This window comes from Acipenser ruthenus, chromosome 8 (genome assembly GCF_902713425.1).
Source record: "Acipenser ruthenus chromosome 8, fAciRut3.2 maternal haplotype, whole genome shotgun sequence".
Classification (NCBI taxonomy): domain Eukaryota; kingdom Metazoa; phylum Chordata; class Actinopteri; order Acipenseriformes; family Acipenseridae; genus Acipenser; species Acipenser ruthenus.
Window position 1 is genome coordinate 5,929,127 of NC_081196.1, and position 14,158 is coordinate 5,943,284.

The following is a 14,158-nucleotide window of genomic DNA, read 5'->3' on the forward strand; positions in this document are numbered from 1 at the left end:
GGTTCTGAGATCCAGAACTGGGTACAGGGCCAGAAGGAGTTGCTAACCCTGCCGCAGCAATTTTATTCACATTAAGAGTTCAAGACAAAGTGTTGTGGAAGGGTTACATGGGTTTGAGCAGGACAGTGGGACTGTAGTGTTGAGTAGCCAACTTCATCCTATGCCCTGGCTGTACTGATGCTGCCTGGCTGCTCCTCACCCTTCAAAACACTGACCAGCAACAAAGAACAAGACCAGGGAAACCATAGAGGAGAGGCATTCTTATTTGTATAGGGAAACCATAGAGGAGAGGCATTCTTATTTTCATTTCTGCTTTTCAGGCATGGCATCATTACCCTGCAGGCACTGTCAGAATCGAACAGAAAGCTGTGGCTGGAGGCAATGGATGGGAAGGAACCGGTAAGAAGACTTAGAGGGGTTGGAGGAGTATTGTACTGAGCAACGCGCCTTTCAGTACACCCAGAGGAACTGGCTGAGTGTAAAGTGGACTCTACAGATCTAACTGCACTGCCTGCCCTATCGCCTGATTCAGTCAACTCTAAATCTCAGTCTAGTGTAACCTGACTAACAGTTCAGGGTTGGGCAACCATTTGTTGGGAGATTATTGGATAATATCATATATATTGTAATGAATGCATTATAAACAATTTAAAGTAAACAGCCTTAAATTCTACTTACATGTATTGCTGTCATGTACTGTACTGTAAAAAATTTGGATTTGAGATTTTTGAATAAATATGCTGTCTTCTTTGTTTGGTTTTAGATATACACTCTTCCAGCGATACTTAGCAAGAAGGAAGAAAGTAAGTTACTCTTTTGAACAATACAACGGGATGTCCTTTTTATTATAAAGCATTCGTTTGCTAATGGATAATTAATAAGTGTCTTATGGTTTTTGTTCCGTAGTTAATGAATGAAGAATTTTGCAGAGTCTTTTTGAACAAACTTTTTCCTGTGTAGTCCTCCATTTGCTGCAGTGCTATTTTCTATAGATTGTACATACATTTAAACAAATCACTAAACTCATTTTTGAGACAAAGCTCTTGAAAGGCATCATGTTCTTCTCATCTGCAGGAAGCGTACCACTAATACATGAATCCAATTTTATATTTGCAGTGTTCCTCAATGAAGCAGGTTTTAATTTTGTGAAAAAATGTATTCATTTGGTGGAGGTACGAGGTGGGTAATTTACGATTATTGTTATGTTTGTTTATTTATTTATTTATTTATTTATTTATGTATTTATTTATTTTTAGTATTAAATTGTCTGGATATTTAAAAATGTCATTACTTTTGGTAAAAAAAGATTACCATTATGGAGTACTAAGCTTTTGTTGCAATACAAAGTTTGACAATTTGTAAATCTGAGCCATTGTCTATTAGATGCATTGTGTTTTTGCATCATCCTTATCCACTGTTCACTTTATGCATCCCCTATCGAGCATCACAATGAGCTGGTTAAGAGGGTTTCCATGCTGTACAGAACTCTGATTCTCTGTTTCTCTTCCTCTCTGTCTATATAGGAATCAACACCCTGGGTCTATACAGAATAGGAGGTGTCAACTCGAAAGTACAGAAGCTGATGAATGCAGTGTTTGGTAAGACAGCAGTTATCGACTTAATCCAGCTTTTAGAATGTATACATTCTCTTCATTTTATCACACTGAAACAGTACAAATTAAAGGCCAGCCCGCAATTAAGGTCATATTTTTTACAGTCCTAATTACTTTAATTTCAATGTTTCCAGACAATATAAGGCCGGTGCAATACAATATAGGCCTCCTCCCCCCACTATTAGGGCCACATTTTGGTCTTTAATAGAGCATTTTCACTGTAATGTCAATATAAACAAAGGAATAAATGCTACAAAAAAATGTATCAAGTAACTGATTAAAAACTAGTGAGATAAAATTAAAATGTTATTAAAGAAAGATATTCTATTTAGAAAACATTCTTTGATAACCTTTTACAGCACGGTAAGTTTTAATAAAAAAAAAAATCTGTTTCAGCAACCAGAGCTCCTCCAGACATGGACATTGACGCTGACATGTGGGACAATAAGACAGTCACCAGTGGGCTGAAAAACTACCTCCGGTACGTCCATTACACTCAGCTGCTGTACAGTACTAGGCATTGGAGCTGTCTGTTATGGTCAGAAACATCTGGAGTATCTGGAAGTGTTTATGTGGTCACTTAGGGGCAAAACAGTCATTTTTTGACACGTTGATGATTTGCTACAACTTCTGCTGTGGCCCAATGTGGAACACATTATGGAGCTACTTTACCTTGATTCCACCATTGCTGTTTAATTTTAATAATATTATAACAAATGAGATTTAAAAACACAATTTTTAGTGGAGAATACTAAGCGTGTATCTCAGCATTTCGACCTGCTGGATTTTGGTGCTCGGCCTCACCTGTTGACGCGCTCAAGCGGTTGGTTGACATCTCTCAGCCAGCACTGAGGGAGGCAGTTCAACTGCCAAGATCGCTGACAAGGCCAGGAATGGAGGTTGAGTGGGAGGTAAACTCAAAGCCCTGCAGTGCCTTTAAAGGAAGGCGGGTTTGTATTTACCTAGCTGGAATATTATTGGCTGCTGCCAGTGATTGAAGGATGACCAAGGTCTGCTTGACATTAGTCCAATGTATGACTTTTTCCTGTCAATCAAATTATTATATTTGCAGATGTTTTTAGAGTTTACATTCTTCTACTCACTTTGTAACCACCCTGTATATTAAAATCATTTTTTTAAGTTTTTATTTTTATTTTATTTTACCAGATGCTTGTCTGAACCACTGATGACTTTCAAGTTTCACAAAGAATTCATCCTTGCTGTCAGTAAGTATGACCTCATGAAATCACATTGTATCAGATTATATTTTGGGAATATTTAATTGAATTAACTGCTATTTTTTGAAAGTTGTAAAAAATCTTGTTAATTAAACAAAACTAGAACAGAACAACTAAGTGATATAATCCAAGTTCTCTTCAGCACTCTCCCGAGGTGTTTGTTTCTCATTTACATTATTTTTTTTTTCTCCTTTAAAAAAAATTGTGAGTTAATTAAAGACTGGAGGTAACGCTTTGAAAATATGACCCTGAGTATTTGAGAACTATTGTAAAGTCTTATCCCTTATACAGCATGTTGTTTTGTTTAACTGACTGAATGTGTTGCTTTGTTTTATAGAGTCGGATGACCAGAACTACAGGGTTCGTGCAGTCCATGCCTTGCTACACAAACTGCCAGAGAAAAACCGAGAGATGCTGGATATCCTGATAAAACACCTGGTCACGTAAGATCTTTTCAATCTACTTTGAACTTTTTATTCTGATGGGATGCTTACAGGGATACTTGTAGGATGCTGACAGCTGTTGACCTGTTCGTGCCTGTGCCACTGTCCCTGCAGGGTCTCCACTCACAGCCAGCAGAACCTGATGACAGTCTCTAACCTGGGAGTGATCTTTGGACCGACCCTAATGAGATCTCAGGAGGAGACTGTGGCAGCTATGATGAACATTAAGTTCCAGAACATTGTTGTGGAAATCCTGATCGAGAATTATGAAAAGGTGAACATGGTTAAAAGAGATTTTCATAAACCTGTCGTTTAATTATTCGTAAGTGGAGAACTGGTGATAATACTAAAATAGTTTTTAAATCTGCTTAATGATAATTTGAATCTAGTCTCAGTTGTTATTATCATCTGTTTCTCTATGTTAAAGATTTAGAGAAATGCAACTACAAATGTGTATAATACATGCAAACCATTGTGTAGCATTGATTTTAAGAATATAAAAACAAACTAAGTGCACTTTTCCACCCTTGCAGCCATGAAATGTTACTGAGTCCTGACTTATTCTAGAGGACTCCTATCAGGTTAATCATGTTGCTTTTTGAAAATTCCTGTTGTTTGATCCACTGTTTTATATATAACTGATGTTGTTTCTATTTATTAGGCAGCAGGTGGCGCTATAGACCAAGAAAACATTTTCCCTCTTGTTTAAATGCCAATTTTCTCTTCTCTTTCAGCTGCCAATGCATTACCTCTTCCTGTGTTTCTTTTTGGTCTTCCAGATATTTCATCATACCCCAGACCCCAATGTTCCCCTTCCACAGCCACAGTCCAGGTCCAGCTCCAGGAAAAGCAGAGCCATATGTCTGGCCACGGGCTCAAGGAAACCCAAAGGCCACTACACCCCAACGCTGTGTCTAGCTGATGCAGACAGTAAGTGACTTATTTTCAAGAGCAAGTAGCTTTTTCTTTTTTTATACATAGTCCAATTCCTTTTTTTATGATGTTTGCATTGTATGATGGTTCCTATTGCAAGTACTCAAATGCTGTTTTTAGTTTTTTTGTAAGTCTGTGTTTATGTGCTTTCATCTGAGAGCAGGAGCTGCTCTCCACTCCTAGCTCCCAAAGTGTCTTTATCGAAGAGCCAGGACCATTTTGTTTTGCTGGCAATACGCATGTACTGTACACAAGAGGGAGCTGGTGCTTGCTATTAAAATCATAAAGGACACTACTTCAAATGTATCATAGAGACTAGAACAAAAGGGCATGAATGGAAGCTCAATAAAAGTACGTTTAGAACAGAAGGTAGGAAGTACTTTTATAAGCAGAGGCTTATAAATGCATGGAGTAGCCTACCAGGTGATGTAGTAAGATCTAACACTGGGAATGTTTAAAAAAAGACTAGATTCTATGCTTTTAAATTCGACCCCCACCCCCAGTAGGGGAGAATGATGTGCTAATGAATGGCCTTTTTCTCGTTGCCAGACTTTTCTTATGTTCTTATTATAAAAACTCCTTGGCTTATCCTACATTTTCTATGTTAGGCAGCTAAACAGAAGAGCAGCTTCTGAACTGAACTGTTATTAAGCTTAAAATATATATATATATATATATTAGCTCAAAGAGCCAGCTGCCCATATATATATATATATAACCACCCATAATGATTGCAGTAAAACAAAAATAGAAATACATTTGAAGCAACAAAAAAAAGTATTTCATTGAACTTTTCTTATGAAACATTATACTTGTACTTCCGGGTTCACCTGAGCAATTCATTTGGGGATCACCAAGCATGTCACCGGGTGTAAAACATGTCTGTTTCTGGAGGAAGCAGCTGCCCGAATTGAAGAACTCGACAGAGTCTGTTTGTTATGTAACCATTACCGATAGCTTCCTTCTTTACCATCTACTTCCTTGTTCAGCACTTTTAAAAGGGTCACAGTGTTCACTATCATATTTCCAAACCATTACCATAGACAAACGTAACATTGAGAGACATTAAGCCTACTCACAATACCGTCTTAACATTTAAACAGCTAATTGTTTGTTTGTTTTAAACTTTTCATGTTCACTTATAATATTGAATAAAACAGAAGTCTAACAGAGTGCTTGTTTAAACAGGAAACGATTCTCAAGAGCATATTGAGAGATAGATACTCTATAATACAGTATGTGACCCATCCAAGACTATAACCTCATTCTTACTGAAAATGGGATGTTAGTTCATTGACCCACTGGTTGCCATAGTGTACACATTTTTAATTTTTCATCCTGCTTACATGCATACATACATACATAAAATAACAAATCTTTGCCCATCAGGTTGCACAAAAAAAACAAATGGAATTAGAAATCAAACAAGCAAAAAAAAAAGCAAACCAACAGTATAAAAAGGTGGATATGATTTAGCCATACAGCCCTACAAAGCCATACAAAGTCTCACTAGCTTTTCCCTCCTTTTTCTCAGGTGACACCTTCAGTAGCAGTCCCAGCAGCACCCCAATGGGAAGCATCGAGTCTCTCTCCTCGCACTCCTCTGAACAAAACAGCTCGTCCAAAACAAGCTCGTCCCAGCAGAAAGACAAGTCTGCGAGCAGCATTCCATGGATCGCCTCACCCGTCTCATCCAACGGGCAGAAGAGCTCGGCCGGCACCACCAGTCCAGATTCCAGCTCCAAGGAGGACGCAGCAAAGACAGACGGGGAGTCTGACACACAGAGCCTCTGCTCCGTCACCCAGAGCCTGTCCTCCATCACACAGAGCCTGTCCTCCGTCACCACTGCTGGGAACACGTCACCCCCGCTGAATGTGCCCAAAAAACCACCGTATGGGCTAACAGGGCTGAAACGGTCTGCTGCCCCTTCGCTAAGATCTCTCCAGCTGACAGGCGGTGGGTTCAATATGGTATTTCACTCCCAAGTATAATACTTCAATCAAAACTTCTGAAAGTTGAATGTTCTGTCTTTATTTCACACCTGGATACCAACGCAGTCATAGCTGGGTATGTCTGAGATACAACTGCATTCTCCTTTGGTAGAACCATTCAAATGTGAGGTTGGTGTTATTAAGACTTCAGCTGTGGGGTTAGACAGCATAATTGTTTTAATTAAATGCATAATGGAGCGTACAGAGATGATTCATTATTTTAAAGTGTTGTGCTCTTCCAGGTACCAGAAGTTGTAGTGGTTCAGTCCAGAGTCTCGCCTCACTGGACCTAAAGGATACCCCGAAACTGCCAGTAAACCCAGAATTGCCACCAAAGCTGACTGCCAGACGCAGGCTGGACACATCTGCAAGCAACGGCTATCAGAGACCCGGATCAGTGTAAGGGAAACTCTTCTTAGTGATGAAATAACAACAGGTTTATTCAGGCAGTATTATAGCCACCCTGTGAACGACAACCCCTAGTAAATATTATACACGATAGGCATGATGGGTCTTTTGGTCTTGTCTTCCTGTTCCACTAAGAGAATTGTGTTTCTTGCATATAGTACCGGCCGTTGCATTGGAGCATAAGAACATAAGACCCTTTTTAACAATTGTAAGTTCCTACAATTGTGAGCTGCTGTTTTTCAAACTCTTTCCATGTGCCTACTAGAAGAACAAAGACAGAGCTCAGATTGGCATACTGCTAATGATTACATAATACATAATAAAGAACAGATCATTTTAATATCAGTTTATATTAGATTGTAATGTAGGAGTCAGGAAGCCTTCACAGCATTAAAACCAGTACAAACAATGGTACCCACTGGCTCTGAGCTTGCCTTGATGCATTACATTTCCTATACGCCGTTAACCTGCAATAAGTTGCTGACTCAGTGCACACGGTTGATTTGACCTAACTAAGGTTTTGCTGGCACAGAGTGTGCCCTTGAGGGGCTCATGTAACTTGCGAATACAAATCCAGTCCTCCCGTATTGAAAGAAGTCCTCCAAGTAATCATCAAGCATTCTTTTCTTTTAATTACGAAACTGACTGTGTTAGCAGAACGAGTAAACCATCGATGCCCATTTAAACGGATATAATTGAATATCTCTCTAAATCTAGATGAATGGAATTACTTGTTTATTTATTTAGCAGACACCTTTACCCAAGGCGACTTACAGAGACTAGGGTGTGTGAACTATGCATCAGCTGCAGAGTCACTTACAATTACGTCTCACCCGAAAGACGGAGCACAAGGAGGTTAAGTGACTTGCTCAGGGTCACACAATGAGCCAGTGACTGAGGTGGGATTTGAACCGGGGACCTCCTGCTTACAAGCCCATTTCTTTAACCACTGGACCACACAGCCTACTTGAATTCGGTGTTTATGTCTGTGTGTGTGTTTTTCAGGATTGCAGCAAGAGCCATGATGTTTGAAAACCTGAATACCAAGACAACCCCTGTTGGACGGTAGGGTATCCAACCTTCTTTGTTTGCGGACCCAGCCTCTGCATCTTTAAATCTATCTATTTAAGTCAGCCTTTGCATCTTTAAATCTATCAATAAATAATGTGTTACTGGTAATGTAAATTGGTCTGAATCTGCAGACTGATCAAACATATAGCTATGGCCAAAAGTTTTGCATCACCTAGAATTGAGACATAATAAAAATAAAATATGTGAACATAATTTAGATCTTCTATTTAACATCATGTAATCAAAGAAACTACAAAATGATATCGCAAAAGTGTACCGGAAGCCATATTAGTAGTACAGTATTTCATGTTAGATTTTTTTAACAACATGTTATGTTTTTTGTTTTTTGGAAAACTACAAAGCGGTATGTAATTCAATATGTTATCAATATTCAGCAGGTTTCATTCAACTATGAAGCAAAATTAGTTAATTCTATAGGCCATATCTGTACATATGACAAAATAAAGATGTCGGTGACTCATATCGGTTAGTACAATTTTGAGACTGTGAATCTGTCAAAATGGACTGAAAATGGCATAGATATTTTATACAGTGGGTATGAATCTGAAATTCTGCAAACAGATCAAACACTCGTCTCTGTTACAAAAAGAGATTTGTACAAGAAATTATGTATTTAGTGTATTTAGTTTATATAAAAAAGATTTGTCTCTTGTTGTTTTGTTGTTGACTAGATGTTAGTTCATGAAAAGCTTTCTGAGAATTCTCACTGTTTGTTTTTTAGCCAAGCAACGGCAATGTACTCCTGTAAGGCAGAACACAGCCATGAGCTCAGCTTCCCCCAAGGGGCGATCTTTTCTAATGGTAAGAGGAAACTGTTATCAGCATAAACAATGTAATTCACTAACAGGACCGTACACCCAAAACAAAATGAAGCTAAAATGCCAATGTAGCTGCTCTTTATGAACTTAGAACCCATTGTGTTAGTTGATGCCAAAAGTGAAATGAACATACTGTGGTGAACCTTGGTTCCTGCAAGCAGGGGCTTCTCACAGGCGGAGGTCGGACGTGAACCCGGGACCTCCTACTCTGAAGCATAGTGCCGATACCGCTGTACAAAAGAGCCGGGCTTCCTTGCAGGAGCACATATTGGGATTATGTCTTCATGTTCACCAGCCCTGACCCCTAACCCCATGCACGCTACAATACATTAACATACAGCTACTACCAGCAATGGCACATGCAGAAAATCCAGGACTGATTTTAACCCCAATATAAAAAAAAATACAAATTAAAAAGCAATGGTAAAAAATAATACCTGAACATTTTCACTTTTCACCCTAACAGAATGGTGCTCAGTAAAAATGTTAAAGCATTTTACAAATACATATCAGCAAATTACTGATATCAGTAATCTAAGAGAAAACACTTTTCAGTAACAGTAGGTGCCTGAGAGTTTTCTAAACGTACGTATGCATTGTATTTTCAGTTTCAGAAACAGTGCTTTTAAATCATACTGCGTTCCACTAACACATGTTAATGCATTGAAACTGGTTTCGCACATAAAGGTTGTAAATATAGTCTACTTAGGTCTCCCTTTGTATTAGTGCTTGCACTATTGAGATGCACCTGCAGGCACAAAGTGAATTAACAAAACAAAACATTTGCTAAAGTCTTCTCATAAAGATTATTTTCTTTTCTTTACACAACAGTGTACCCTTCTGTGGAACCTGGCTGGCTCCAAGCAACTTACGAAGGAAGGACTGGTCTAATTCCTGAAAATTACGTGGACTTCCTCTGATGACTTTTGAACAGGGTCAGAGTAGCTTCATGGTATCCATGGTAACAGAAATATAATGTATAGTGATTTGTTGTGCTTTCCATTTTAAGTGCCTGCACCTGCGGACATGGAAAAGTAAAGAGAACCTCAAGAAGAGGATGCCATTCAGTAATATACAGGAGGGTTTCAACATGTTCCCGATAGAAAGCCACAGTCACAGATCTGGGTAATGAACTGTTCAATAAAAAGCAGCATACATACTATTAGCTTTTACTGTCTAAATAGTAAACCGATGTGTTATATGTTTTGGTTCAACGTGATCAGTGTTAATAATGCAATTAAAAGACAACATCGTTTTAGTCCATTTGCAGAGACTGTAAATCTGTCAAAAATGGACTGAAAATTCTCTAAACATTTTGTAAAGAGGGTCTTGTATTTATGAAATGAAAACCAGTAAAGCAGGTTCAAGGATCCCTGAAGTATCAGTATGTTGTGAAGCTTCTGAATATGACATATCTACTCGCTGTGGCTATGAGTGCACTTTGAATTACTCTTGTGGTACGTAGATGTTTTTATTGTTGCCCATCTGTTACTTTTCTAGATGTGCATAAGTGCCTTACAAAAACTATTTAAAATGAAAAATATTCAACATTTACATTATAAAGAGTAGCATTGCATTGCTTTGCTTTATAGTAACGTTTCTAATTACCGGTATGTTGCTTTAAATTGTATTTGTTTTTCTTTGGCACACCCAGCAGTTTTGATTCTAGTTTTATTATTATGCAGTACTTAAAGATAAAGTAACAAAAAGTGGTTAAAAAACATATATACATGTTTTACTTGTCATGCCTTCTGATGATGTATTACAGTTCTAAAAAAGAATTGTGGGGTTCCAGTATGTATTAGCCAGTGCCTTAAAGAAGAATGCTTTAAAATATTAGCAACATCCCTATGATATTAAATGGGTATGTTTACAATGACTTTTGGAACCCAAAGTGCAACATTCTTTTTCTAGAATTCATAACCAAATTGAATTAGTAGAGCTTTATTAGTTGTTGTGCTGTGGGGGATCTTAAGGGAACCATTGAACAAATAATTACATTTTCCATTCATAGAAAAAAACTAACATGACAGCGAGAAATGGTCAAACATCTATTCTAGTGGCGGCGACGATGGGGTAGATTTTGGATCATTCTAAAAGCTTACAAATTATTAAATTATTTTAACAGTGCTGTTTCATTCATTAGTACATTTCCTATGATTTGTGACATTCAAAACATTAGCATAGCTCTGTGACACAGACACAGACTGGCAAAAAACATAAACAGGGTTTTATTGGTAAAAAAAATAAATAAACTAGCATATATCAGTTTCGGAGCTCTGCCATTCCTCCCTCAAAATGGTTGCAAAAGATTGCCTGTTCAACTGGCATTAAAACCTAAGCCATACATTTCACTAGAAAACCACTGCTCCCAGCACGGAACTAACTGCATACACCAAAGCTCCTCCTTATATACTGTGGCCTGAGCTCCCAGCATTCCTTGGTTCATCCTGCCCCTCCCCATCTAGTACAACATGACACAAACAGCTTTAGTTAAGTGTAGGTACCTTGGTTTAATAAACCTCTGTATTTTGGGTGCAGATAAGCACCCTGTCACAATCTCCACAAACTGCAGTGACTCTATGTGGTACAAAATAATAGGGTCAAGTGAAATTGTATTACTGTCATAGCGTTCTACCTCTATTTTAATAAATCTACCCAATGTGGTATATTGGTTTTTCCAGTGCAATTCATTATTGCTTCTCTCAAGCAATGTAGAATAAATATGAACCAGTCCTATGAGAAAAAACACCTTGGATATTAAATGAGATGCGGTATAAAGCTAGGGCCTTCTTGAGACACAAACTGCAGCCTTTGTCATTTATATAAGTGTTTGTATAATGAAAATCGGCACTTTCTTATTTATGTGTTCCCTTATAAATGTACACTTACCGGTACACTGGTGTACTGGGGTTATTAAATGGTATTATATTTGTCTGTTAATGGTAAAACAGAGTTTGGTATTTAACAACTTTATTGTATAACAAATGTATTGTTAAGCACTTGCTGTATTATATTTTGAAGTATAAATTTTAAATATGTCAATTTGTTTCATTTTATTAATATTAAAGAAAAAAATAATAATAATTTGTTGTTTGTGTTCGGTCATAAGGTTGTGTTTTGTTTTGTTTTTCACATTGATGCCTTTTATGACCTTGGCTAGCTGTCTACACATAAGAAGCATCTACAAGTGCTCCACCTTGACTGTGCATAGGGGGCAGTGGAACTAGAAAGCACACAATCCTGGCCGGGACACGTCCTAGCTGCTTAAACTGATTGCTGTTTAAACCATTGGCCTTCAGCTCTGCAGACTTAACTGTCACCATGGTACATTATCAAGTGGTATTGCCATTGGATTGAAATGGTTTGCCTGGAGCTGACATGTCTCCTGTGTCAGTCTCACACCCATGGAGCAGCATTTAAGAACCTATTAACTGATTACAATCACTGCAATTTTTTTTGGTTTCAAAAAGTGCCTAAACAAAAACGTGTTGCAATAATTGCTTGCAGAAGTTGTTAGAAACATCCCTAAAACATTTATTTTTAGGGACTCTGAAGTCCACTGTAGTGCATTACTATTTTCAAAAAAGTCTGATTTTATCATTAATACAAACTCTATAAAAAAAAAAGGTCAAAACAATGCTGATACATCAACAAGCAATTAAGGACATGGCTTCAAAAACATCAGTTCTGTTGATGATCCTAGGAGCCTGATTTCCCACTGTGGGTAAATTGCTGCTCACATCCTCAGAATTTACACACAGTGGAAAATACAGGCCTAGTTGTTTCGTTTCCTTTTTTCTATAGAAAACAGACATGTGTTTGTGAGTAATAAATTGTTCCTTTTGTACAATAATATATACTGATAGCTTGTAAAATGTGTGGTACATATTTCTAATCCTACAGGTCTATTTATGATGTAAACAGTGATGGAAAAATAAAAATACATCTTTCCCTTAAGATATTTAAGCACAGTTGTTATATTAACTTATGAAGGGGTTCAATAAAGCAGACCCCCGATGTGTGACTAGAGAAACAGATTTAAAGCAGAAGTAACCATACAAAGAAAGGTTTGATGTGGAATGCACATGTTGAATTTGTCAGAAGTATCTATTTATAAACGGATCAGCATGTGTAAATGTAAAGCTAAAAAAAAGCAAGTGAAAGTGCTTGTCACAGCGTGCGTTGTTGATATTGGGATTGCACATGCAGTCACATAGATCTGGAAGGTGCTGTAACTACAGGGCATGTATGGCAAGAAACAATCCTTGTCTCTTCGTTTTATGCTTAACTTTGTATGTTTTGGGGTTTGTTGGATGTTTTTTACAGCCGATGCAACAAAAAAAGGTTTTCATTATTATTATTTTTTTAGATGAACACATACCGTATATCTGTAAAAATGCTGTAAATGTAACAACTGTCAAACTTTTTATTCCTTTCCTCTGTAAACCATATACAGGCCTAGTTGTGGTAAATCAACATTTAAATTAGACTGACAAAGAATTAAGTTTGCTTCTCAGATTTGTATATTTTGTTTACTGAGTAGGATACATTATATATACTTTAAAGGCACCTATTTGTAACCCAAGGCACCAATTTTATTCACTGTTATTGTTATATAATTTATGTGTTAATCCTGAATGATAAGGTTTATGCTTGGAAATTTTAATAAAATAACTTTTTTGTATATACTGTATATGTTGGGTTATTTTATTATATGTCATTATTTGATAATGCTCCTATTGATGGTTAGAATCAATTTTGCTAAACGTTTTCCTCCTTTTTGCAGCACTGATTCAGAACAAAAAAAAATCAATAAATAATGTTTCAGTATCAAAGGAATAAAAACAGGCTTATACAGCACTGTACGTGCATTATGTAATTGCTTGCAGCTATCTATGTAAGCTTTGCTTTACTGCTTTTGAAACTAAAGCAGCTTTCTTGCCTGCACCTATCACTGTGTTGCACTGTTGATACCATGTGCTTCAACATACTGACCAGCCCCACATTACCTTCTGAGTTCAGACACGATGAGAATGCAAAGTTGTACTGTGTGACTCACGGTCTTCTCCTCCCGTAGTTAGCAATGGGCCCTTATACAGGAAGGTAGCACTGATTGGATGTGTTCGTTTGCTAAACTGTCTTGTGTGATGGGTGGCTATGAAGGAACTCACATGGGTTGGCTGGCAAATCCTAGCTTGCTGGTGCTGTGATTTCAGCTGGTGGGAGAGATCAGCTCAAGGTAGATAACACTTTTTAAGCCACCTTGGGTTCACAGTGGGAAACTTTGTACCTCACATTCTAGTTGCCTGAAGCCTAATAAATGAATTCAGGTTTAGACATTTTAGAGAAACTAGAGTGTTTTTATATCCTTGGTTCCCGTAAGATAACCTAGTATCCATGGAGATAGAGTGCCACAAGGGAGTCCAAACTCCCCATCAAGTATGTAGATGATACATTAATCTTCTGGTTAAACCTTTATTACTTTTGTACCATCTGTGCATTAATCAAACAGCCTACTCCAGTTCCATTTAATTGTGGTTGGCTAGCAAACAGCAAGACCCATTATCACAGAGAGGTTCCCTGTTCTGTTTGGCTCAGCTAACAAAGCCTAAAAAGGT

The 14,158-nt window shown here is 37.6% G+C and overlaps 1 protein-coding gene across 2 annotated transcripts in view; it reads left to right on the top strand.

Annotated features, from left to right (window-relative positions):
- LOC117405658 (rho GTPase-activating protein 42) overlaps positions 1 to 13,226 on the top strand; it is an 82,974-nt gene extending 69,748 nt beyond the window's left edge. For both annotated transcript variants that reach the window (XM_059028268.1, XM_059028269.1), the window contains 14 exons: positions 321 to 399; positions 764 to 803; positions 1,117 to 1,179; positions 1,524 to 1,598; positions 2,010 to 2,094; positions 2,781 to 2,839; positions 3,189 to 3,294; positions 3,409 to 3,568; positions 4,074 to 4,224; positions 5,762 to 6,184; positions 6,462 to 6,618; positions 7,633 to 7,692; positions 8,441 to 8,520; positions 9,369 to 13,226. In XM_059028268.1, coding sequence (XP_058884251.1) covers positions 321 to 399; positions 764 to 803; positions 1,117 to 1,179; positions 1,524 to 1,598; positions 2,010 to 2,094; positions 2,781 to 2,839; positions 3,189 to 3,294; positions 3,409 to 3,568; positions 4,074 to 4,224; positions 5,762 to 6,184; positions 6,462 to 6,618; positions 7,633 to 7,692; positions 8,441 to 8,520; positions 9,369 to 9,457 — 1,627 coding nt within the window. In that variant the 3' untranslated portion in view covers positions 9,458 to 13,226. The remainder of the gene's footprint in view (positions 1 to 320; positions 400 to 763; positions 804 to 1,116; positions 1,180 to 1,523; positions 1,599 to 2,009; positions 2,095 to 2,780; positions 2,840 to 3,188; positions 3,295 to 3,408; positions 3,569 to 4,073; positions 4,225 to 5,761; positions 6,185 to 6,461; positions 6,619 to 7,632; positions 7,693 to 8,440; positions 8,521 to 9,368) is intronic.
- The last annotated feature ends 932 nt before the right edge of the window (positions 13,227 to 14,158 follow it).